The 27,009-nt window shown below is 40.3% G+C and overlaps 1 protein-coding gene across 8 annotated transcripts in view; it reads left to right on the forward strand.

Annotated features, from left to right (window-relative positions):
* The window catches only part of PATJ (PATJ crumbs cell polarity complex component), a 307,655-nt gene that overhangs the window by 58,694 nt on the left and 221,952 nt on the right, over positions 1–27,009 (forward strand). For all 8 annotated transcript variants that reach the window (XM_058538171.1, XM_058538173.1, XM_058538175.1 and 5 more), the window contains one exon: positions 3,291–3,422. In XM_058538171.1, coding sequence (XP_058394154.1) covers positions 3,291–3,422 — 132 coding nt within the window. The remainder of the gene's footprint in view (positions 1–3,290; positions 3,423–27,009) is intronic.

Genomic DNA, 27,009 nt, shown 5'->3' on the forward strand with positions numbered 1-27,009 from the left:
ACTTCCCTTTTTCAGAGCCTTAAAAATACGAAGATCTATGACCAATTTCAAAGCAAGTCTAAAAATTGCTGTAAAGCCTTCAGAAGGTCAGAGAATACAGAACACGTTCTGGGCTCTCTGTCGTCTTTTTTAAGAGCGTTGTGACTGTGAAAACCGTAGCGAGCACAGGCTTTGCCAGCTTATGCTGTTTGTAACCTCATCTTTTATGCCGCTTTCTCCCATTCCAGACTCTTTTACATTAGAATTCCATGATCATCAGTTTAGATACATGGGCCTTTCCTTTTACCTGTCTGTGGCCGGAATTCCGAGATACGTGGACCCTAATCCTGCCTCTACTACTAATGGTTGTGAATCTTTAAGCAAATAACTTGACTTCCTGTTCATATTCTTCTCTGGAAAGTGCTTCCCCACCTCATCAGTTTATGTGAGAAGGGAATGGGGTAACACGTGCAGGGTCCTTAGCTCAATGCCTGCACGTGGAAAGTGCTCAGTAGAAGTTGACTCGCACTGTTCTTCACTCCTCCCGTCTCTGTTTTCCTGTTTCTTGAAGTACATGGGAGGCCAACCCTGTCTTGTAGTCGCAGATACTTTCGTGTGGTTAAGCTTGTTTTTACAAGACAGCTGTTGGCTCTCTGTGGGCAGAGGCCATGTCTTAACACTGTTTTGTATCTCATAGTGTTTTTATTCTGTACTGGGCATATAAGAAGTGCTTAGTAAATTGTTGATTATTGATTGGGAATCTTTGGTTTTTAATGTTTATCTTGGGTAAAACGTATTTCAAGGAACGGACTCGAATGCCACACTTTTGTGATTCTTACTATCTTTACTAAAATTAAATGTAGCTGATGGCTTACCTCTAAAGGTTGATAAAAATGCCTTTAATCTAATCTTACAGAGTGTGTAAATCACCGACCTGGCTCTCATCTGTCATACTTTACCACAATGGGTGAGCAACAGCTTTGAATTATGCTAAAGTCAACCTGGCTGCCCATTAGTTGATTGCTTTCCATTCTGTAAATATAAGAGTTATGCGGAATTGATCGTATCAAAGTGATGTATTTTAGGTTGGAGCATAATATCTTGTATACCTTGGATGCCTTGAGATTTCTATAAACTTGGGTTTTATAGTTGGTTATATGTGGTTTCTTACAATCCAGGCTCTCTTTTCCATCTGTCTCCTTTTTCATTTATCCCAAACCGTCTTAGGTTCTTAAACCCTATCTGGTGAGGCAGCTCAGCCAAAATTCTAATGCTCATTAATCAGTGAGGGTATTAAATGCCCCAGTAAAACATCAATCATTTTGTATTAGCCATCGGACCTTTACTTTTTATTGGAAGGTATAAGTGTTTTGTTTTCAAGTGTATCATTTTCTCCCATCAGGCTGATATATACAGAGGTTATTGATCCAGAATGTTCCCACTAATTTCAAGTTTTGTAATTCAAGAACCAAGAAATTGTTCCCATGTTTAGATTCCATCCTCCTTGGATTCAGTATTGACTTTCCATGTCCTTCAGGGACATTTTGAGATCTGGACCAACTCTAATTTAAAAATGTTTTTGGGGCCGGCCCCGTCACTTAGCAGTTAAGTGCGCGCGCTCCGCTGCTGGTGGCCTGGGTTCGGATCCCGGGCGCGCACTGACGCACCGCTTCTCTGGCCATGCTGAGGCCGCGTCCCACGTACAGCAACTAGAAGACTGTGCAACTATGACATACAACTATCTACTGGGGCTTTGGGGGGAAAAATAAATAAATAAATAAAATTTAAAAAAAAGTGTTTTTGTATTAGCGATGGTGCCTTACTCTTCCGTGTTGGAGGGGTCCCCCCCACACTCTGACCTTTTACACATGTCACTCAAAATCATGTTCGTAGGAATGATGCACTTTCATTTTATTTGCTAGGATCACCCAAAGTTTTAAGAAGTCTGCTTTTAAAAATTATTAGTCTGTGGGGCCTGCCCGGTGGTGCAGGCGGTTAAGTGCATGTGCTCCGCTGCGGTGGCCCAGGCTTCACCGGTTCGGATCCTGGGCGCACACCATTGCACTGCTTGGCAAGCCATGCTGTGGCGGCGTCCCATATAAAGTGGAAGAAGATGGGCATGGATGTTAGCCCAGGGCCAGTCTTCCTCAGCAAAAAAAGAGGAGGATTGGCAGATGTTAGCACAGGGCTGATCTCCTCAAAAAAAAAAAAAATTATTAGTCTGTAGCTTTATTAAAAAAGAGTTTCAAGGGAAACCCACTCAGAGATGGATGATTCATTGATGTATTGAACGAATATTTATCCAGTGCCCACTGTGTGCGAGGCACTGCTGTGGGTTGAGTGGATGACCGGGGTAGACTCGGGCAGCCCGCACAGAGTTTCCGTTCTAGTCTGGGAGCCAGGCATTTTGTTAGTTGTTAGGGCTACAAAGAAAACGAAGATAATTCTTGAGTTTCAGATTGATGTTCAGAGCATCTGGGGGAAGAGAAATTGTGTTAAAACAACAGTTCAGTGCTGTTAGTGGTATAAAAACAGAAGGTTGGAGCAGCTAGCCTCCTGCACAGTCGATTCATTGACCCTCCGTCACTTGGCTTCCTTTAATTCCGTGTGGCAGTGACTCTTCTCTGACAGGAGGGGGACCTGGGGTGTGAAGGCAGGGAGGATAACCAAGGACCTGTGTGCTGGGTAGTTGTGCTGACCTACTTCCTCCAAGATCAGATTTTCCTTATTTTAACTCAGTCATTTTTACCTGTTTTTAGACTTACATGATTCCCAAAGACATGAGTTTTTCCCAACTTTTTTTTCTAGTATGGTTTTCTCGAAAACTTCCAGGAGTCAACAGAAGTGTTTTCTCTGTGTCCTGCCCTGGCCTCTCTCTGCGTTGGCATCTTTCTCTCTCTCACTGTAATTATGAAGTCAGTGCTACTTAAGTGTCTTATGAGTTGTGACTTTATATAATGTTTTTATTTTTGCTTAAATTGCATATTTTTCCTTTTATGCTTCTAAAGGGATGACAGAACTCATTGAAGTATAAGAGGTCAGTGTTAATACTTTGAATGAAACAGGTACTTTACATTTAAAAAACCTGTATGAACAGTCTGCATTTTCAAGTGCTTGAATTTTCATGAAGATCTTATACTAGAGTATATGTGCCCCAGTGCATGCTCCTTTTGAAAAGATTAAAAAGGAAAACTACGCATGCCAAAGAGAATCCCCAGTTTGAGAAGAAGCTATGAGATCTCTGATATGTTAATTCTTTCCAGAATTGGAAAGACAGTGTTTTGAAGCATTTGTGTCCTTTGGTATTTTAGGCTGACCACAATATAGACGTGAATCTTGAAGACGACGATGACGGGGAATTAGCACTGTGGTCTCCTGAAGTCAAGATTGTGGAACTAGTAAAAGATCATAAAGGCTTGGGATTCAGCATTCTGGATTACCAGGTATAAGAACCTATGTAGAGTTTTTTGGAGTGATTAGTTTGTATTAAAGTTATGTGAGGTAGTAATTGTTTAAGGCACCCACTGATTTAGGCAAAGCTGAATGGTTTGATGTATATGCTGCTGTCCAAAGGTGGGCTTCTGATTTCCGTTGTTACTTTTCCAATTGATAGCTCCCTTAGTGAATAAAATGATGGATGATATAGTAACTGGACAATAAGGGAAGCAATAGTTTTATACCCATGGATGCTTTTAGAGACTGGAACTTGATGAATTTTTTTTTTTTTTAATTGATATTTTTTTTTTTGATTTTTATTGATATTTTAATGGTTTCTAACATTGTGAAATTTTGGGTTGTACATTTTTGTTTGTCCATCACCCCATATATGACTCCCTTCACCCCTTGTGCCCACCCCCCACCCCCACTTCCCGGGTAACCACAGTCCAGTTTTCTCTGTCCATGTGTTGGTTTATATTCCACATATGAGTGAGATCATACAGTGTTTGTCTTTCTCTTTCTGGCTTATTTCACTTAACATAATACGCTCCAGGCCCATCCATGTTGTTGCAAATGGGACGATTTTGTCTTTTTTTATGGCTGAGTAGTATTCCATTGTATATATATACCACATTTTCTTAATCCAATCGTCAGTCGAGGGACACTTAGGTTGCTTCCACTTCTTGGCTATGGTGAATAATGCTGCAATGAACATAGGGGTGCATAAGCCTCTTTGGATTGTTGATTTCAGGTGCGTTGGATAGATTCCCAGTAGTGGGATGGCTGGATCATAGGGCATCTCTATTTTTAATTCTTTGAGGAATCTCCATACCGTTTTCCATAGAGGCTGCACCAATTTGCATTCCCACCAGCTGTGTATGAGGGTTCCTGTTTCTCCACATCCTCTCCAACATTTGTTGTTTTTTGTCTTGGTGATTATAGCCATTCTAACGGGCGTGAGGTGGTATCTTAGTGTTGTTTTGATTTGCATTTCCCTGATGATTAGTGATGTTGAGCATCTTTTCATGTGCCTATTGGCCATCTGTATATCTTCCTTGGAGAAGTGTCTGTTCATTTCCTCTGCCCATTTTTTGATCGGGTTGTTTGTTTTTTTGTTGTTCAATTGTGTGAGTTCTTTATATATTATGGAGATCAACCCCTTGTCAGATGTATGTTTTGCAAATATTCTCTCCCAGCTGGTTGGTTGTTTGTTCATCTTGATTCTGGTTTCATTTGTCTTATAAAAGCTCTTTAGTCTGATAAAGTCCCACTTGTTTATTTTTTCTTTAGTTTCCCTAGTCTGGGTAGGCATGTCATCCGAAAAGATTCCTTTAAACCCAATGTCAAATAGTGTGTTGCCTATATTTTCTTCTATGAGTTTTATAGTTTCAGGTCTCACCTTCAGGTCTTTGATCCATTTTGAGTTAATTTTTGTGAATGGCGATAGCACATGGTCCACTTTCATTCTTTTGCATGTGGCTGTCCAGTTTTCCCAACACCATTTATTGAAGAGACTTTCCTTTCTCCATTGCATGTCCTTAGCACCTTTGTCGAAAATTAGCTGTCCGTATATGTGTGGTTTTATTTCTGGGCTTTCAATTCTGTTCCATTGATCTGTGTGTCTGTTTTTGTACCAGTACCATGCTGTTTTGATTACTATTGCTTTGTAGTATGTTTTGAAGTCAGGAATTGTGATGCCTCCTGCTTTGTTCTTTTTCTTTAGGATTTCTTTAGCTATTCGGGGTCTTTTGTTGCCCCATATAAATTTTAGTATTCTTTTTTCTATTTCTGTGAAGAATGTCATTGGGATTCTGATTGGGATTGCATTGAATCTGTAGATTGCTTTAGGTAATATAGACATTTTAACTATGTTTATTCTTCCAATCCACGTGCATGGGATATCTTTCCATTTCTTTATGTCATCGTAGATTTCCCTCAATAATGTCTTGTAGTTCTCATTGTATAGGTCCTTCACCTCCTTGGTAAGATTTATTCCTAGGTATTTTATTCTTTTTGATGCAATTGTAAATGGTATTATCTTTTTGAGCTCTCTTTCTGTTAGTTCATTATTAGCATATAGAAATGCAACTGATTTTTGTAGATTGATTTTGTACCCTGCAACTTTGCTGTAGTTGTTGATTGTTTCTAACTGTTTTCCAACAGATTCTTTAGGGTTTTCTATATATACAATCATGTCATCTGCAAATAGTGAGAGTTTCACTTCTTCGTTACCTATTTGGATTCCTTTTATTCCTTTTTCTTGCCTAATTGCTCTGACCAAAACCTCCAGTACTATGTTGAACAGGAGTGGTGAGAGTGGGCAGCCCTGCCTCGTTCCTGTTCTCAGAGGAATGGCTTTCAGTCTTTCCCCGTTGAGTATGATGTTAGCTGTGGGTTTGTCATATATGGCCTTTATTATGTTGAGGTACTTTCCTTCTATTCCCATTTTATTGAGAGTTTTTATCATAAATGGATGTTGTATCTTGTCAAATGCCTTCTCTGCGTCTATTGAGACGATCATGTGGTTTTTATTCTTTGTTTTGTTGATGTGATGTATCACGTTGATTGATTTGCGGATGTTGAACCATCCCTGCGTCTCTGGTATAAATCCCACTTGATCATGGTGTATGATCTTTTTAATATATTGTTGTATTCGGTTTGCCAATATTTTGTTGAGGATTTTTGCATCAATGTTCATCAGTGATATTGGCCTGTAATTTTCTTTCTTTGTATTGTCTTTGTCTGGTTTTGGTATCAGGGTGATGTTGGCCTCATAGAATGATTCAGGAAGTGTTCCATCTTCCTCTATTTTTTGGAATAGTTTGAGGAGGATGGGTATTAAATCTTCTTTGAATGTTTGGTAAAATTCACTGGAGAAGCCATCTGGTCCTGGACTTTTATTTTTTGGGAGGTTTTTGATTACTATTTCAATCTCTTTACTTGTGATTGGTCTATTCAGATTCTCCATTTCTTCTTGGTTCAATTTTGGGAGGTTGTATAAGTCTAAGAATTTATCCATTTCTTCTAGATTGTCCAATTTGTTGGCATATAATTTCTCATAGTATTCTCTTATAATCCTCTGTATTTCCATGGTATCCGTTGTAATTTCTCCTCTTTCATTTCTAATTTTATTTACTTGAGCCTTTTCTCTTTTTTTCTTAGTTAGCCTGGCTAAGGGTTTGTCTATTTTGTTTATCTTCTCGAAGAACTCTTTGTTTCATTAATCCTTTCTACTGTTTTTTTGGTCTCAATATCATTTATTTCTGCTCTGATTTTTATTATTTCTCTCCTTCTGCTGGCTTTGGGCTTTGTTTGTTCTTCTTTTTCTAGTTCTGTTAGGTGTAATTTAAGGTTGCCTATTAGGGCTTTTTCTTGTTTGTTAAGGTGGGCTTGTATCGCTATGAGTTTCCCTCTCAGGACTGCTTTTGCTGCGTCCCATATGGTTTGATATGGCATGTTATCATTTTCGTTTGTTTCCAGATAGTTTTTGATTTCTCCTTTAATTTCATCAATGATCCATTGGTTGTTCAGTAGCATGTTGTTTAATCTCCACATTTTTGTCACTTTCCCCGTTTTTTTTTCCTGGTTCATTTCCAGTTTCATAGCCTTATGGTCTGAAAAGATGCTTGTTATGATTTCAATCTTCTTAAATTTATTGAGGCTTGCTTTGTTTCCCAACATATGGTCTATCCTAGAGAATGTTCCATGCGCGCTTGAGAAGAATGTGTAGTCAGCTGTTTTTGGGTGGAGTGCTCTGTATATGTCTACTAGGTCCATCTCGTCCAGTTTTTCATTTAAGTCTAATATTTCTTTATTAACTTTTTGTCTGGATGATCTATCCATTGCTGTAAGTGGGGTGTTAAGATCCCCTACTATTATTGTGTTGTTGTTGATTTCTCCTTTTAGGTTTGTTAATAGTTGTTTTATGTACATTGGTGCTCCTATGTTGGGTGCATATATATTTATAAGTGATATGTCTTCTTGATGGAGTGTCCCTTTTATCATTATATATTTCCCTTCTTTGTCTTTCTTAACCTGTTTTATCTTGAAGTCTACTTTGTCTGATATGAGTATGGCAACACCTGCTTTCTTTTGTTTGCCATTAGCTTGGAGTATTGTCTTCCATCCTTTCACTCTGAGCCTGTGCTTGTCTTTAGTGCTAAGATGTGTTTCCTGAAGGCAGCATATTGTTGGGTCTTGCTTTTTAATCCATCCTGCCACTCTGTATCTTTTGATTGGAGAGTTCAATCCATTTACATTTAGGGTAATTATTGAAATATGAGGGTTGAATGTTGCTGTTTTGTCACTTATTTTCTGGTTCTTTTGCATTTCCTTTGTTTCTTGTCCCATTTGTTTTGGACTGACAATTCAGTTTGGTTGTTCTGTCTTATGATTCTTCTAGTTTTCTCTTTGTTTATCATATGTGGTTTTAATTTGATTATTTGTTTAGTGGTTACCTTGAGGTTTGGGCGAAAAATCTTCTGTATGAGATAGTCCATTATCTGATAGCCTCCTATTTCCTTATACTAAGTCAATTCAGTCACTTTCCTCTTCCCCTTCTAAGTTGCTCTTGTTATACCTTATTCTATCTTGTGTTGTGGCTGTGTGTTTACAGTGATGAGGTTAAATTTATTTTTGGTGAATTTCTTCCTTTGATCTTTGAGTTTAGTATTTAAGTGGTTGCTAACCTATTCCGGTAAAGATCTACTATTTCTCTGATTTTGTCTACCTACTTTTCTCCTTACTCCAAGCTTTGTGTTCCCTTTCTCTTCTTGTTTTCAGGCCTGAGGGCCTTCTTGAGTATTTCTTGTAGTGGCGGTCTCGTGGCCATGAACTCCCTTAGCTTTTGTTTATCTGGGAGAGTTACTATTTCTCCATCATATTTGAAGGATATTTTTGCTGGATAGAGTATTCTTGGCTGAAAGTTTTTGTCTTTTAGTATTTTGAATATATCATTCCAGTCTCTTCTAGCCTGAAAAGTTTCTGTTGAGAAATCCGCTGAGAGCCTGATGGGAGTTCCTTTGTACATTATTTTTTGTTTTTGTCTAGCTGCCTTAATATTGTTTCTTTGTCGTTGACCCTGGCTAGCCTTACCACTAGGTGTCGTGGTGAAGGCCTTTGTCTGTTAATATATATAGGCGTCCTGTTGGCTTCGCTTACTGGTATTTCCTGCTCCTTCCCCAGATTTGGGAAATTTTCAGCTATTATTTCCTTGAATAGGCTCTCTGTTCCTCTTTCCCTCTCCTCTCCCTCAGGAATACCTATAATTCTTATGTTACATTTTCTAATAGAGTCCGATATTTCTCGGAGTCTTTCTTCATTTCTTTTTAGTCTTAGTTCTCTCTCTTCTTCCATCTGGAGTATATCTGTATTCCTATCCTCTAAAGTACTAATTCTTTCCTCCATATTGTCAGCTCTGTTCTTTAAAGATTCCAGATTCTCCTTTATCTCCTCCATTGTGTTCTTCATCTCCATCAGCACTGATAGGTTTTTCTTTATGATTTCAATCTCTTTTGTGAAGAAACTCCTAATCTCATTTAATTGTTTGTCTGTGTTGTCTCGTATTTCGTTGAGTGTTTTTATGATAGCTATTTTGAAATCTCTGTCATTTAGTTTATGGATTTCTGTGTCTTCGGGGTTGATTTCTGGGTGCTTGTCATTTTGTTTCTGGTCTGGTGATTTCATATATTTTTGCATTGTGGTTCCTGTGTTGGTTTTGATTTTCCTCATCCTGGAAGTCTCTGGTTGCAATTTCCACCTGCCGCCACTGTCTGGTGGTAAAGGGCTGTGTAGTCTAAGCCCCCTGCGCTCTGCCCCAGTTTTTCTGCTGTGATCCGCAGTTTTGTTTTGTTTTCTTTTGTTTTTTTTCCCCACTGCGATCCACGGGTCCAGTCCAGTTTATTCAGGTCTGCCTCGGACCGCTAGATCTGGTCGAGCTGCAGACTCCGGGTTGCGGGGAGGGGGGAGCTCTCTTTTTTGCCCTCTGGGTCCCTGACGTGGGAGGCTTCTCGTTTGCCCCTCTTTATCCGCTCTCTGGGTTGCTCAGATGTTGATGGTAGCCCTGTGGCTCCTCTGAGCCCTCTGTGCGGGAGTTTCCCACTGGCTGAGAGAGCCCGAAGAGCTACAGTTTCCCGCCGAGGGCCGCCCCTCCCCCCTCTCTGGGAGCCGCTCGGACCGGATCGCTGATCTGATGGGGAGGGAGCGGAGTTCTCCTTACCTCTCCCCACTTCCTCCGGGGGCCCAGCATGTTCAGCTCTCAGATGTGCGGCAGTGTGGATCCCTCCGCTCTAGCTTTTCACTGTCTGGGATTCCGTTGTTGGTCTGTGGCTGTTACTTTTGTTGTATCTTGTGGGGGAAGAATTCACGGGAAAGCTCACTCCGCCATGATGCTGACGTCACTCTTGATGAATTTTTTTATATCGAGGGTCTTTTTCCCCAGCTTTATTGAGATATATTTTACATACCATAAAATTCACCCATTGAAAGTGTACAGTTTGGTTGTTTTTCATATATTCAGAGTTCTGCAACCATCACCACAGTCTAATTTTAGAATATTTTCATCACCCGAAAAAGAAACCCTGTACGTATTAACTGTCCTTCTCAATTCTCACTGCTCTCCTTCGCCTTCACGTGAATGTTTTTAGTTTTGCTTACCTAGTAATCTTGATGAGTTTAATTAAGTAGAAATGTTCTTGGCGAAGTTGTATATTATATTTAATATAGAACACAGAATGTTTATGTATTTATATGTAACCTAGTTGTAACTAGGGTAAAGTTACTGATGCATTTGGCGGGGGGGGGGGGGGGGGGGGGGCGGGGGGGATGTGAAAGGTCACAATACGACATCTATGTTTATACCAGTTTACCGGTTTATAGTTCTAGATCTTCTGATTATCATAGGGAATTAAAACGGTTAGCAAAAACTCTCTTCACTTTTAAGATGCATGTTTTAATACATTAGTGCTGCCTAAACACATTGTGGTTTAATAAAGCGAAACGTACTCTATCAAAACACATAAAATGCCAAGTGATATGAAAATCAGTTCTTTTTTTTTAATATAGTAAAGCAATAGGAAACAGATTAAAAGAAAAGTACTTTGAGTATTATGTAAGAACATTCAATTCCATGTTTTGGCAGTGTGATTTAAGATTATGGAAATAGATTATACCTATTTTGTTTTTGCTGGCGTTATTTCTGTGCCAGACACCCTTTCTATTATTAGAACTTCTCTTTGGAATATTATTGAATTATGAGTTGTTGATTCCAAATAATGCATATTTTGGGAAATGTTTTTATCAAGAAATATCAATACTGTAAGATTCTGGAAGTTTATATATTGGTTAATATTAGGGCATATGAAACAAATGGCAGGTACAATCTCATTTTCTCCTCCCCAGTGTAGCCCTGTTACCTCGCATGGGGCAGGGGACTAATAAACGTTTGTAGAATGATTGAATAAAGTTAGGTTAGCCAAAATTAACTGGGACTAAATGAACACTGGGATTTTTTTGTTAACCATTTTGATAACTAGGATTTAGTTTGGAAAACATCTTTTGGTTGTGGACTTAGATACTCAGTTCCATTTCCATTATCGTGGAATCCTTGGAAATTTGCAATCTTCTGTGATGAAGACGTCATAATGGTCGCTCCTGCCCTCTTGAATGTCATCGTCTGCAAGTGTTATATTTTGACTGATGCACATGTCAAAGCAGAGACGTGCTTCAGAAATTAAAAAACAAAAACACAACCAACTTCAGTAAAAGAAGGAAAGAAAAAGTTGGTCATCCTTAACAGTTGAATCCTTAGTTAGAAACATTCCTCTATCAGTGCTGAGCTCTACACTGTTTAAGAAAATATATAGTCAGTTCTAAATATTGAATGGCTTTTTCTTCACTCCATTGCTATAGGTGTGCATTATAATGTACCTTTGGTTTTTCGGAATTTTATTTTTATTTAGAAAATTCTAGGGTTTTTCCCCCCTCTCATCTTCCTCAAAATCATTATACATACTGATGTTTATTTCTGCACAAATTATATAAAGTAATTTTGCTGCAAAGGAAGTGTTAGATATTCTTTTTGTGCTTCTCAGAGACCTGATAGAAAAAGACTTCATTTTCTAAATGCTGCTGTGATTCACGTTAAAGGGCTCAGCTCTTTTACTTCTGTAGCTAAACCTTGGAAGAAAAAACACAATCTTCAACTGAATGTTGTTCTGTAGTCAATCTTAAGTACGCTTGTGTGCAGCGCATTTCACTGTTCGTGAGTGGTGTGTAGAACTGTTATTCTCTGTGACATTTAGATGACACGTTAACACAATTTAAAATTTGGTTTTGGGCAAGTTAATTAATTGTCTATACCATCCCCTCTTCTAATTAGGCAATAAATTCTAAAGTTCAAAAATATTTTTTGCAAGGCCAGGTGAAGGTTTAGCAAAAGCCGTGGAAGGCCATGTTCCTGGTTATTATTGTGTTTGATGCGTCCTGTATGAATTTATTGGGTGGCTGCATAGGGCCAAATCACCACCCCCAGGCTTAGCATATTTTGAATAAGAGAAGAACTATAGAAACGTCTTAGCCACAGGGAGAAAGTTTTAGTGGAGTGGGAGAGCTTCCAGGTTGTAAAGGACCAGCATTAGCAGTATTGAAGAGATTGAAAATTTCCTTTGGAATATCAGTTTCAGTTAACCACTTTTATTGCTAATGGGTTTTTCTCTAGAATAATAAGAACTTCCTCAAGAGCCTGACAAAATTATATACAACATCTATTTCATTGGTGCTTATGCAATTTCTTCATCTGTAAAATGGGGATAATAATGTCTAGCTCAAAGGATTGTTGTGTATTAAGTAAATTAATGTATAAAGATGTGGGAAATGTTACCTTATTATGGAAATGTGAGTATTATTAATAATCATCCAATTTAGAAAATAAGCACAAAAATTTTGATATTATCCTCAAAGATGGAGCCATTCTACAATATGTTTGTACTCTATCAATTTTTAACTATCTAGTTAGATTAGGAAAATTAATAAGTAGATGCCTGTGTTTAGTGAAGTCGAAATTTATTATAAAATTACATTCTACAATGCAGCCAACTCTTGATGAGCCATGTGTGAATTACCCAATTGTGGATTATTGGCCAGAAATTTGCTTTTTACATAAATTGAGCTGAACCTTAGGAGAAGAGTGAGCAGATAAAGCATCTTGAATTGGCCATGGAACCCTGGGCTGGCTGTCTGGACAGGTGATTCAGTGACTCATCATTGATGGAAGTTGTGTATCTGAGAGAGGAAAGAAGCCTGCCTTTATAGCTGAATGGAAGGAGCTGAAACTGATGCACAGTTCTACAGCTCAGTCATATGGCCGAAGAGCAAAGTGTGGAAATTCACTTTCATGAAAGCCATCTTAAATAGATCGGGGCAAAGGAAAAGGAGAAAGCAACAGGGAAGACAGTAAATATGATTCAGGTTGTGAGTCTCCTCATTAGACATTAGGGTAAAGTGATATTAGCCTTGTTGGCTGTGATTTGAATGGAGGTAGAGTATTTGTTACTCCCTAATATGCCTAGGCACTACTCCAGGTGTTGGCTAGTTCAGGTCCCAGCTTGTGTGCGAACCATGTTAGAAGGGTCAGCGGTTACTGTAACGTCATGCGTCTTGGGACTGTGTCGTGGAAAACAGCAAAGTGCATAATTTGTCAAGAGCATGACTATTATGGCTTAACTATGCACTCTGTTTCTAAGCAACATAAATCTTCAGAAATTTGGTTTTAGCTTTTATAGGTACCGGTTTCCGGGTGTGGTTTACATACTATGCTTTAGGTACCTGTGTCTCAATTCCACAGTATTTATGTGTAACATCTTTTTTGTGTGTGTGTGTGAGGAAGATCAGCCCTGAGCTAACATCCATGCCAATCCACCTCTTTTTGCTGAGGAAGACCGGCCCTGAGCTAACCTCTATTGCCAATCCTCCTCTCTTTTTTTTTTCCCCTTTTCTCCCCAAAGCCCCAGTAGATAGTTGTATGTCATAGTTACACATCCCTCTAGTTGCTGTATGTGGGACGCCACCTAAGCATGGCCGGACAAGCAGTGCGTCAGTGCGCGCCCGGGATCCGAACCCGAGCCACCAGTAGCGGAGTGCGCACACTTAACCGCTAAGCCGCGGGGCTGGCCCCCTATGTGTAACATCTTTATTCCTCAGGATAATACTAACACTCCTACTAATATTAATCCTAATACTAGTACAATAAAATTAATACAAATCCAACAATAATAGCTAACCTTTATTGAGTGTTTACTATTTGCTAGGCACTGTTCTAATTGCTTTATGTATTCCTCACAAGAACCGTGTGAAGTAGGCACTATTATTATCCTCATTTTAGAAGTGAGGAGCCTGAGGCGCAGAGAGGTTAAGTAACTAGTCCAAGCTCACACAGCTCCTATGAGGCAGCACTGGAATTGGAACTCAAGCAGTTGGCTCCCAGCGCCTATGCTTTTACCCACCACACTGTACTGCCCCTTTCCTTGTGAGTGGTGTTTCCATGTGTGTTTTATTATAGGGGATCCCTGTAAGAAATTTATTACAGCAGATCTTCCTGTTTTTCCAGCTTGCAAAAAAATTTCATTTCTTAAAGACAAACTGCTATATAGTATTCTCATTTTTAATGCTTATATGAAAGTTTAGTAAGTATTAAAAATTAACACTATGTGTGTGCTCATATGCATTGTGTAAGAGCTAGTGTTTATTGCTTTAAAAGAAAATAATTACAAATTTAAGAATCCTAAATTAGTGCAAGTAATTTGTTGTGGGTTAATGTTCAGTAATGAAGCAGTTACTAGGTAGTCTGCGAGTCTGTAATTTGTATTTCCTACCAAAAAGCTTGAAATAAATTTAGAACCATGTAGATTTTACCTTCAGTTGACCTTATAAATTAAACATGGCAAGTGGATATTTTCTGGTGTTTTGATTTATGTTGAACTTTGAATAACCCCTCATGATTATAATTCACTGAAAATGTTTGACATTAGCCACTTTTTGAACATTAGCCATGATATTGCCATTCTTGGTACTTTTGGATTTCAGTGATCTAGAAGGTAAAATTTATTAACCAGTAATTCGCCTCCCTCCCACATCCCATTCCTTATTCTCTCCCCTCCTGGTATAGACGGAATCAATTTTTGCCAAAGCAGGTATTTTTGAAAGACTTTGGGTTTATCTTGGACCCTGAGAGAGATAAAAACAGAAAGTGCAGTAGCACAGCCACCTAGAGGTGGTGGGTACGTAAGTACTGCCGGTAACACCTGAAATTTGTTTGGAAGACCAAAGGCAAATGATGGCTCTTTAACAAGAGTAGTGAAAATATTCCTCCCTATAAAAATTAACAGTGATTCATTTTCCTTAATGGAAGAAGGAGAAGGTAAAACCCAAACAGTATGGATATAAATACGGCAGTGTTGCTGAGTCTTGGATATGGTGTGCTCTAGTATTTATGAGAAAAACTTAGTGTGCAGTTTTGTGCTGACTACCAGCTCTATTAGGTGGAATACTCTCTAAAAAAGATTTTTGAAAGTTGTAGGAAGGGATTGTATAAATGTCATGTGTGTGCCTTTAGCTTGGCTTTTTTCTTATATGTGCAACAGACAGACTTTCTGAGCACATTAGAAATGCTTTAAAAATAGGTAATACATACTCATGGCATAAAAATTCAGAGGTACGTAAAGGTATCCCATGACAGGTAAATCTACCTCTGACTGTAATCCCTCACTTCTGCTCCCGTAAAAACTCCTGTTTTTCTTGTCCTCCCTCCTAGAGATAGTTTATACATACTGTAAACTGTGGTTATATCACAGTGTTTTTTTGTTGCTTAATGTTTTTTGTTTTTTTACACATAAATGGAATATGTCATACACACTTGAAGCACATTGCTTTTTTTCTCAATTATATGTTCTTTCATTTTGGTGCTTATAGACCAACCTGATTCTTTGTAATGACTGCATGGTGTGTTATTGTCGACGTACAATAACTTATTTAACCAATCTCCTGCTCTCAGTTGGTGCGTACTTCAAATGAGGCTGTAATGGATATCCTTGTCATACTCTTGTAAAAAGATGAGAATAAATCTTGTGATAAATTCATAGAAGTGGTATTCCTCATCAAAAGAGCATATATCTTTTAAAGTTTGGTACATTTTTACCAAATTGCTTGAACATAACTGTTTGTGAGACTTGCATGTGTTTAGGCATCTTGAAATTGATGCTTTCTCAAGTAGAGTCATTTCTTTATTCTCCTGGAAAGTAAAGTGTAAGTGGGTGTGTAATTCATGAATTTGCTAATGGTTTTCCATGATATGGACAGATTAAGTGATTTCAGTAGATAACCATCAATTTTGTTTCCACTTTATATTGGTGGTAATTAATTTATTGACTTTTGTAGCTAAGAGGGCGTAAACTATTTATATTCAGACTATGATATTAGTGCCCCCAAATCTTTTCCTATATCTTCTACCAGTTTTAATCTTGTTTATCAGAAAATTGAGTTTAAAAAGGGAAGAAATTAAGGACTTTAATTTTTGCTGCAAGATTTGAGGTTTTGGGTGAATGTTACTCTCAGTACATAGTATTCAGTAGCACGTGGAAGCCCAGTATTGTACATTCATATCAGATGATTAGTTTATGGAATCTGAGATACAAAATTTTATAAGTATTGACATAATTTTAACATGCGATACTACGTATATTAGTAACATTCAAGAGTCTGATACAAACCTTTACTGTTTCCAGAATCTAAGATGCAGAGGTCAGTAACGTATTGTAAGTTATTATGTAGTTGCTCTTCAATGCTCAAGGGATCTCATAACATGGCCACCAGTATCTGTTGTTTTTTTTCCACTTTTGTTGTTGTTGTTGTTGTTTTAGGAGCCTTTGGGTCCAGTTCGCCCATGTAGGATTAAGATATTGGTGCTAAGCAACTTGCAGTCAGTGTGCTGCTAACGGCAGTCTCCGTGTTCTTGCAAATCCATCGCATAGCTCACTGTTGACCAGGTCACACAGCTGCATGGAAGGTTGCTTTTGCTTAATGGAACTCGGGGAGCTGATAAAGGCTACTCTTGTCCATCCTGATTTCTATCCACATTTATTTTTATTAGCATCAAAGTGCTGTAAGCTGCAGTGCCAACTGGGCTGGAGATTTCTTTTCACAGAGGATTTGCTTCCTTTCCCTCCATGGGAAAGTTCTGTATCCTTTAAATCATTTTAAGCTGCTTCATTTGAAAAATAATTCTTAGTAGTGTGTTCATGGAGCGGTTTGATTGTGGCTACTGGGGCAATTCTCTCGTGGCTTGAAGGTTGCTTTTCAAGCGTAGGAAGTGGCTGAATGAAGGGAGCCTGCTCCTGTTGTGTGGAGGTTGCAGTGTGCTCGGGGTGGTGACTGACTTCCAAAACCTCCCTGCAGCAGGACCAAAGGCATCAGGAAACCAGAAGCCACTTAATCAGAGATCAGAGAGGCTGTGTGTACGTCAGCCTGGAATCCAGATAGTGAGATCAAAAGCTCGCCTTCGCTGGGCAGCTGCGGGGGATGGAGTTAGCAGGAGGCCTCGGAGATCTCAAGTCAGGCCCGATGTTGAACTTTGCGGGAATTTCATGGCTCCTCTGGAATAAGAATTTGGTAAAAAAATCCCTTTGTGTCTAACGGGGGAGAGAATAGAGGGCAGGCAACAAATGCAGTCAGCGGGATGGTGCTCTCTCGTAGGGCAGTCTCCTTTCAACAGATGTTTCTGAATCACACCAGGAGGCATTGCTGAGGAGTAGGAGGTCCTGAAATGATAGATCTGTTGTATTACCTTTAGTGAGTATTTCAGAAGTGGCCAAGCTGTAAATATTAGTGTTATGAAAAGACCATGGAGAGCTAAAATATAGGCTTAAAAATTCTCAGATTTACTGCAGTACCTGGTAATTACATCTCTCCTCTGAAATGCTCGGAATTTTCCAGGAAGTTGGTGGATATCAGTCTGGCTGTGCCTCTGTGTCTCCCATGTAATTAAAAACAGAACAATAACTACAAAAAAAAAAAAAGTTGGTCTAAAGAAGAATCTTGATCTCCAAAGGTGTTTCATCACCAGCTCTAAGTGTGGGTGTGTTCTGGAAGTTCCCACTTGATTCTGATGTCAGCATTGAGAACTGTGCTAGGAGACAACAGTCATAGTGCTTCCTGGGGTGTAGCAGAAAGTCTGATTCAAATCTGCTAACAGGCGTGGTGGTGTGGCTGCCCTGCCCTGTTTGCCATTGTCATTTGGAGCCAGGCAGTGACCCAAACACTGGGAACATAGCATGTTCATGTGCATATGAGCAGTCATGCTCTTCCCAGCAAGGGCCAGGGAGCGGTGCTGCCTCCTTCTGGGCCCAATGGCCTAATTGGTTAATGATGCATGAAGGGGGCTTGGCTGCCTGATCCTCCCCTTACTTTAATCAGATGTTACATCCACCGGTACGCCACTGTGAACACAGGGGATGGTTGAGAGCACTGGCTGACATGTCAGAAAGGACTAGGATTTGCATTCTGGCCTATGACACCCTGCTGGGACTTTGGACAAGCTTGTTAGTCTTTCCTATTCTCTGTTTACTAAAACAGTAATCCCTAAAATAGAAATAATGTTTGCCTTACACAGTTGGGAAGACTACATAAAAGATGTATGTAAATGCCCACACTTTTCTAGGCATAAAATAATGTGTTACTAGTTACTGAAAAATGATGATGATGATGTAATGAAGATTTTTAAAAATAGAATCTGAGCACAGATTTGCCACACCTGTTATTCATTCTCTCCTTCCAAAAAAGTTATTGTTCACTTAATATGCGCTAGTATGGGGGATGTAAAGATGAGAAGTTATGCTCCCTTTAAAGACCTTATATTTAACAAATGCGTATTGAGCATCTCCTGTGCCAGGCACTGTTCAGGACGCTGGGAATACAGCAAGGAACCCAGTCGGGGACAGACTTCATGTCCTCGTGGAGGTTAAATTCAATTGCGAGTGGAGAGAGTTGATGAATAAACATATGTGAAAATATAATAAAGGAGACAGACTGGGAGCAACTCACTACAACATGTTATGATTTTAGCAATGGTGGAAGTAAGAGAAGAGACATGATTGTTTCTTAGGATCCAGAGAGGCCTCCCAGGGACCCAAGGCAGGCCTTGGAGACAGACAGCAATGGCCTGGAATTGATACATTGGTCCTGATTTCATGCCTTTGTTTTCTTTAGTAACTGTGGGCTGTTTAATTTCTAGCTAAACTTTCAAATTTTATTCCTTTTAATGAAAAATCCTTTGAGAAACTTTGTATTCTAGTTTTTTATTAGGAAAACATGACCGCCATTTCATGTGGTAATAAGAGCCAGTAATATGTACTGCTTACTCTGTGTCAGGCGCCATTAAAGCCTTTATATATATTCATAAACTGATTAATCGTCTCCACAACCCCATGAGGTGGGTCCTGTAATCATCCTCATCTTCTGAGTGAGGAAACTGATGACAGAGGTTAAGGAATCTGCTCGAGATCTCCCAGTTAGGAAGCGGTGGAGCTGGGCCCCCCCGTCTGTGGTCTAGCAGTGAAAGTGCAGTCTTTGGACCAGAAGCAACACTGATTCTTCATAATTGTGGCTCAAATGAAAGATGATAAAAATTTTCCAATTGTCTTTCCAGAGAGACATACTTATTGCGGTTCCAGAAGATTTACCTCAGATTATTCCTGAATCCTGATGGCCCCTTGCCTTTCCTCCTCCACCTGGACAAAGCTCTTTCGAGACCTAATGGTTTTTCCACTGCAGAGAGAAACTGTGTGTGTCTGATCTTAGATTTCCCAGCAGGACTCCTTGGCCCTTTTCCTGTGCAGTTTCCAGGTTGGCAAAGTTGTATTCTGCACGTTGTGTGCTACATAGCACAGAGAATCGGTTGCGCTTTCAAGGATTAAAAAAAAAAACTGCAGAATCTTTTCTAAAGAATGTGTCCTTGATGTGGCAGTGGTTGTCACAGAACATCCCAGCCTGGAGATGGCACCCGTCTTGCAGTGTCTGCTGTACGGGAGAATGGGGACTGAGGACGCCATGCTGTTCTGAGCCTCTGTTCCAGTGCAGAGGTCTACAGGTCTGGAGTATAGGGTCAACCCTTTATTTTCATGTGTTAACATGGAAGTGTGATATTGTGAATGGTTTAGCAGTTCATAGCACTGTTGGTCCAAGTCACACGTGCTTGGTTGAATTTAGAAGGCAGTAGGTGAGATGGTAGTTGTTGACTCCACAGACCCATTTATCCTAGACTTCCTCTCCATCAACATCTTCATGATGGTAGTAGTAGTAATGGCACTTAGGAAGTGGTTACTGCCGGCTGATGAGCACTTCGCAAGCCTTATTTAAAGCTTCTAACGACTCTGTGAAATCTGTACGGTTCTTATTTCCACTTACAAATGAGAAACCCGGGTTTCAGAGATCAAACAACTTGAACAGTATCACTCAGCTGGTATTTCTAAGTGTTTAGATTGAGAGTTGGAAACTTAAAATAAATTCCAAAACTAATATTAAAAAGGCTTTTAAAAGTTTTATCTATACTTTCCCTGCATCATAGCAAGTTTTAACTAATGTAGTTTTTTTTTTTTTCTGGAAAATATTGGGGTATTTCTTATTTATAAATTCATTTTCTACTTAAAAAACTTTTGGGTGAAATACACATAACATAAGATTTACCATCTTAACCATTTTTAAGTGTATGGTTCAGTAGTGTTAAGCATATTCACATTTTAACTAATGTAATTTTAACAGAGGGTGTGACTTAGTACTTGGGTGGTGCTCTCTGCCTGGTGGAACCCCAGCCACTGCAACCAGATGGTGGGACTTATAGATAAGAGACAGTTGTGTGGTTGGTTTTGTTTCGTTTTCCTTAACAACTAGCAAAAGTCCCGGGCCAGGAATGAATGGTAAACGTGTAAACAGTTACGGCACGACATAAATTTTTCAAGAGATGAAACATCCAAGGAACATATTTAATATCCAAGGAAGATACCTAGTAGGAGACCAGGGGGGATAAAAGGAAGCAGTCATCTTCAGGAAGTGATTTCCATGGGGCTCCTGCTTGAACCATTTTAATTCGGGTGCTTAAAATAGACTTTTAAAGTACTAAGCTATACAGAATAAGATTATGTGCAAGCTTGTGTATTTTTTTCCTCTTTAGAATATGTTGTGGACTTCTAGCAAGTTTCTCTGTCCACTTCTCTTCTGCTACTTCTAACTGCGTTACCGTCTGTGCCTGCCGTGCTGCTCAGGGACTGCATACTTCCACCTGTGATGAGTGGAAAAATCTATTCTTAATGCTTCATAGTATTGAGGAAGTAATAAGGCACAAGGAGCCAGGAGCCATATCAGGTTAATCTATCTTGAGTGCACTGAATGTATTTTGTGGGAACTTACTTTGAACATGAGGTGTTGTGGTAATTGGTATGGTTAGTGTAATACTTGGCTGTTTTATAAAGTAGTTAAAAATAGGGTTAGATTCTGATAAGATAGCTTGCTCATTACTCATTAGGATCATTTAGTTATTGCCTTGCATTCACTAAAAATACATTTATTTCTCTTTCCTACAAGTAGATGCTCAGCATGTTGGTCAGATGAGAAGAAGCTCTTGTATGTAATTAATTACGTCCCACTGTCTTAAACCAGAGCTGTCCTAGTGATTCTAATTCAACTGATAGTCGCTGACTTGTCTTTTGTTGCTATCTAAAAATGGCAAAGGAAAAAAGAGTTGTTTTAAGATTCAGCTTATAGAAAAAGGGCACGTGTAGTGTATATTTTGTCATATCTTTTGTTTTGATGGTAGAGTCACCCGGAAGGTAGATCTTGTGTAGTCAGCGGCCTTTTTATGAGTTCTTAAAAGACGGCACTAACTAAAATTATACCATATTTGTAGCCATAGAGTACATCTTTTTCCTTACGGATGCTGTGTTTTGAATTAACTTCCATCATGCCCTTCTTTTTATAGTGGTTTTGTGGATGTTTTAGTGGAAATTAATGACAAATTTGACTCAGGATACTCTGTCAAATCTAGTTATGGGATGGTGGAGTTGGGGGAACAGATCGTAACTGTCATATATCCGAGTTTCTCATCTTACAACTGGGGAAACCGACTAGGAGAAGTGAAGGACTTGTGAAACTCGACACAGCCAGGCTGGCCGGGCTGGGCTCACAGCGTAAGTTTTGGCTTCCAGGCTACACCCATCCCAGCATGAGAGAGTTGAATAGCTGTCCTTCCTGTCTCTCTCCTATGTGTATTTTCTCCTTTAAAAAAAAAATCTTTGGATTCCTATTTCCTGACTGACGTTGCTCACAATGGAAATTTTAATTCAGTGCAGCTGTACACCAGCGCGTCTGCAGATCACTGTTTCTTCCTTAGGATGTAGATCCATGTGTGTGTGTGTGCACGCGCGCGTGTGTGTGTGCACGCGCGCGTGCGTGTGTGCGCAAAAGAATCTTTCCTTTGCCTTTCTTTGTACCCAATTCTTTCTTCTGCCTAGCTGTCTCTCTTTTAAATTTAATGGTTTCTTTCTGTAACCTTCATTTTTGTAACTTCCTTGAGATCTTATTTTGAAAATTTACTTAACTATTAATTTATTTAGATTTTAACTCATTGCTCTTTAGTTCAAATAATAATGGCCACATTTAAGGATGTGCGTTTCAAGGACTGAAAATTTGACTACTTGCTGCTGTCTTAGTTTTCTTGCAGTTGACCTATATTGAGTGGTCATTTCTCTCATTAAATATTAAGTAGCCAGCCACCTCATGTTGTCCAGACATTAATGTACGTAGATCCTTTGCAGTTATCTTTGGAACGCACTTCCTCACACTTCCATGAATAAACATTTGTGGAATGAAGCTCAGGACCCTGATGCTGTAATAACGTCCACCGCCACACTGAGGTCATGGGTTAGGAGAGCTGTTCATTTGCAGAGCATTTTCTGTTGCATGGTTGTTTGAAGGTGTTTTTCTAGTCATTCCCTGGAACTGTTTCCTTCTGGTGAGACTCCTGTGATGCAGGAGAGCAGGTGTTTTGGTGTGGTGACTATGCAGCAGTGCAGAATTTTAGTGACATAGAATTGAGACTATATGAATCAACACTATTTCCTCTCATGAGTTATTCAAGACCAGTTTTATATATTAATATACTCAGTTGACAATAAGTGTCAAATTATCGAATGGCAAAATAATTTATACACAAATTTTTATCTGAAATAAACTGTGGTCTGTCTCTTTGCCATCCCACTGTGGCCTCTAAATTCGTGTTGTGTTACTTAATGTTTTTAAAATTTGTTTTGGATACAGAATAGATTTTTTTTTAAAAAAAAAGGAGAACCCAAAAGTTATTCTTTATTTTGAATCCATGTGGGTGAGTCACTGTCATACTTTGGCTTTGTCTCCTTCGTTGGAGTAACACCGAGGAGCACACACATGACAAAGGCCGGCGGAGTCCTTGGCGTGTGTCTCACGTCCCTCTTATTTTCAGAAATGCCTCACCGATGCATTGGCCATTTCATTAAATGTGACCACTTTTCTTCTTTTCATTTCTCTGTCTCCTCTGTGCGTAACGTTCCCTGCTCCGTGCCTTCCCGCTGAGCCCACCCACCTGCTCTGTGGTTCCAGTTCTGGGCAGCGTCGTCCCTGGAGCTCGCCGTGTCTTCCAGCTGAGTCTATGTCTAATGGAGCCCACATCGCAGTGGACCACCTCCCGCCAGCTGGCGGCCTGCTCTGTGCCGTAGTTTGTGTGAACTCTGGTCTCTTCGATCTGGGGGAACATACACAAATATGCATTTAATACATTTTACAGACACTTAAGAAACTTCAAATCCCTTCCGTTTGGGCCTAGTGATTGTCACGCGTTTGCATCTGTTCATGTAAAGGTGTTCCTAGCTCACCAAATGAATGAATTTCTGAGAAGGTAAATGGAAATTAAAGTTTGGCAAACAAGTGCATATCTTCCCTGTACAGGCAGGCACGCTGTGCGTTCTGTGCTCTCTGCCTTTCCGCCTTTCCATCAGCTGGGTACTGAAATATAAACCCCCAGTGGCCAAATGTGATATTTAAGGGGCTCAGTTTTATGCCCTCTGGCAAGGTAAGAATATATCTTCCAACAATTTGCCTTCTTTCTTCTTTCTTTTTTTGTGAGGAAGATCAGCCCTGAGCTAACATCCATGCTAATCCTCCTCTTTTTGCTGAGGAAGACCGGCTCTGAGCTAACATCTATTGCCAATCCTCCTCTTTTTTTTTTTTCCCCAAAGCCCCAGTAGATAGTTGTATGTCATAGCTGCACATCCTTCTAGTTGCTGTATGTGGGACGCGGCCTCAGCATGGCCAGAGAAGCGGTGCGTCTGTGCGCGCCCGGGATCCGAACCCGGGCCACCAGCAGCGGAGCGCGCGCACTTAACCGCTAAGCCACGGGGCCGGCCTATTTGCCTTCTTTCATACTCACCTTGAGAGAGAGAAACTGCATCACTTGGTGGCCAGGAGCATAAGCTCTGGGACTTGATGGCTGGTTTAAATTCTCGTTCCACCATGTATCAGCTGTGTATTTTGGTTTAGTTGTTTAATTTTCCTCTGCCTTGGTTTTCTCATCTGGAAAGTGGGGATAATAGTGGCACCTACCTCATGTTGGTGTGAGGATTAAATAGGTTCGCGTGAGTGAGATTCTCAGTGTGTGTGTGGAACAGCTTGGTGGTGTTAGCAGTTGTTCTCAGATGATGGGATACGGCCTTCTCCTTTGGTGTTCTGAGGGTCCAGTGAGGAGAGAGATTCAGTAGATTCAGGCATTTGCTGTATAAGCTGCTCTTTAGTCCCTTCTGTGTGGCAGGCATGATAGTAGGCCCTGGAAATAAAGCAGCAAGTATGTAAACACAGCCCAGGTGCTGTGGGCACATCTATAGGGGGACCTGGCTTATCCTAGGAGTTCAAAACAGCGAGGACAATATGTTATTACAAAGTTGTAATGAAGGTCTTTTTAGGTTTAGGGATGTCACAGAGCAGGAGGTGCCTGAGTTGTCTTCGGGGAGTCGGGGACAGCTGCTCGGAGGAGACACGTGAGCTGACCCTGGCGGCAAAGATGTCGATAAGGGGTAGGGGCAGGGCAGGCACTCCTGGCAGATGGGATGTTTGTAGGGCGTTGCGAAGCATGCCAGAGTGGTTCACGGTCCCTGAATCTCAGCAGTTCTGTACTTGGGGTGCTGTGGGGCAAATGGGGAGGGCGAGAGGAGCTGAGACAGTGCAGATCTGAAGGAATTTCTCCACAAGCAGTCAGGACTTCATCCTGAAGGAATTGTGATCACAGTTTTATTTTTGAAGATCATTATTTTGTCTCTGTAGAAAAAAAAGGCAAAGATTCGCGACAGGTAGACCTATTGGGGGTACGAGAAATAATGAGAAGCTGAACCGAGGCAATGGCAGCAGAGATTGAGGGATGGGTCGAGTAGAAGAGGGACGATCAGATAGACTCCCTACTAGCACTCAGGGAGGGGTAGGAGGAGTGAGTGCGGGGGTGGAGTGCCGTCGGGGACACGGAGGGAGAGGAGTCTGTCTGTCACCCGGGGTTTCCCCAAGTGGAGACACCCCATGTTTATAATAATCATCAAACATGAGCATCACTTCCAGAGACCTCAGAAGTCCCAACACCACTTTCCGTCAGGCAGGGGCAGTGAGACAGCGGGTAGGGGGTCCTCTCGGGATTTCAGAGCTGAGTACTGAGGGGGATTGGGGGCAGATCTCCTGTCTTCGTCTGGTATTCTGAGGAAAGTTGGCTGTTTTAATCGATGGTAGGAATTTGATAATATTTTTAAGAACTATAGGGTACAACTTTCATAAATGGTTGAGTTGAAGTAAGCGAATGGGATACTGTTAGAACATATATAGTAATACAAGGCTTCTGAATAGAGAGGAAAACAGTCCTGCAGAAGAGGAGAAGGGCTTACACAGGAGAATATGCTGTTTCTGGTGCTGTGGTTGGTCTTCAGTGCCCTCTGTTGGCTGTTGGGTCTAAAACAAAATCTTGATTCTTGAATACAATGTTCCTTGCAGTGTTATTTACCGAAACAAGAAAAATTAGAGATTTTAAAAATTATGATGAAGATGATAAAAACTGATAGGAACTTTAAAAATTGGCATGAGGTCTAGGAGTTGGGTGGGGTCTTGAGAAATATCTTTATAAGGTTTTGTTTGATATAACATCGGTATGATATTGTGGACTGGATTTTCAGAAAACAGACTTTCCTGATGAGAAGCAGGCTGAATCAGGCTGGTTCTTAAGCATTCTTTATGCAGCAAAACCTCAAGAACAGTGGCCGCCCCTATGGGCAGTGGCACCTGCTGTTTTCCGTAGGGTGGCTGCTCCGTGTGGCCGCCATGACAGGAAACGACTGTTGCTCATCAGAACAGCTTCATTCAGGCACATGGGAAACCAGAGTCAGAAGTCATCCTAAAAGACAGGGCTGTGATTATCCCCGATGGGGCATCTTCAGAAGGGAGCTGTTCGTCTTTTTTTAAGGGACAAAGAAGCTGCCGTGGGGCTCTCTCCTCCAGGAGAAGGGGTGGAGATTCGACTTAGCATGGAGAATAACTGGGGGTCTGAGCCTGAGTACCTTCGTGAGCCGGCACGCCTGGCGCGAGTTCCAGGTCTAAGGAAGACTGTGCTGTGTGTGAATGTGCCCCCACGACTCTTCTAGAGTGAGGGAAATCTATTCACCTTTCTGGTTCTGTTATTTCCTGGTGACTCTTCCTTTGAAATGTTTCTAATTGTCATTTCAACTGGTTGTGTTTTGAAAACCTATTCACCTATTTACGTTAAAAATAGTACTTTTTGATTCGGCATTATATGAAACTGCAGAGATTGCTCTCACCATCCTGGTGAAATCATTTATTTGCTTTTGGTATATTTTACTGTTACAGTTTTCTCTAAGAAAGTCAAGTAATTATTAATGTGAAGTAATGCTAGCTGCTCTCTGTGCATTTCATGAGGGGAATAAGCTATTATGTAGTTTCCCTTCCCCCCCAATAAAAAAGCCTTTCATCAAAAACTGACATCCCAAATGAAGGGCGTAATTGTACAGCTTATTTATTAGTGTGTCAAACTTAAAACGTAATGGTTTCATATTTCAGAATGGAAAGTGTGTTGTGATTCATGGCTGCCGGTGACAAAATAGACAGCTCCTTTATATTGCTGCTCCGAGTGCCTGCTGATGGCCCACTGCGCGTTTTGGTTCTTTTCTGTTCTCTTCCTGTGCAATAGCTCCCTCTACTTGAAAATATTGGTGTAATGATAGTTTAACAATGTGTACGTTATTAATGAACACCCATGACTACTTTTACTTTCAGTCCTCTTCATGAATATGTGGTGTTATGCCTCAGAGGGTGTTAGAAATTTACCAGAATCTCTCGCCCTGCGAGCCGGAAAGGCAGGCATGGTTAAGGAAAGTAAGAGGAGTTATGTTTGAAGGCATTTTTTAAGGAATTAGCTGGGTAGACTTTGTTGACTTAAATAGATGTATTTGGTTAAAATTCCATGCAGTACTTGAAAAT

Source organism: Diceros bicornis, chromosome 4 (assembly GCF_020826845.1).
Source record: "Diceros bicornis minor isolate mBicDic1 chromosome 4, mDicBic1.mat.cur, whole genome shotgun sequence".
NCBI lineage: Eukaryota > Metazoa > Chordata > Mammalia > Perissodactyla > Rhinocerotidae > Diceros > Diceros bicornis.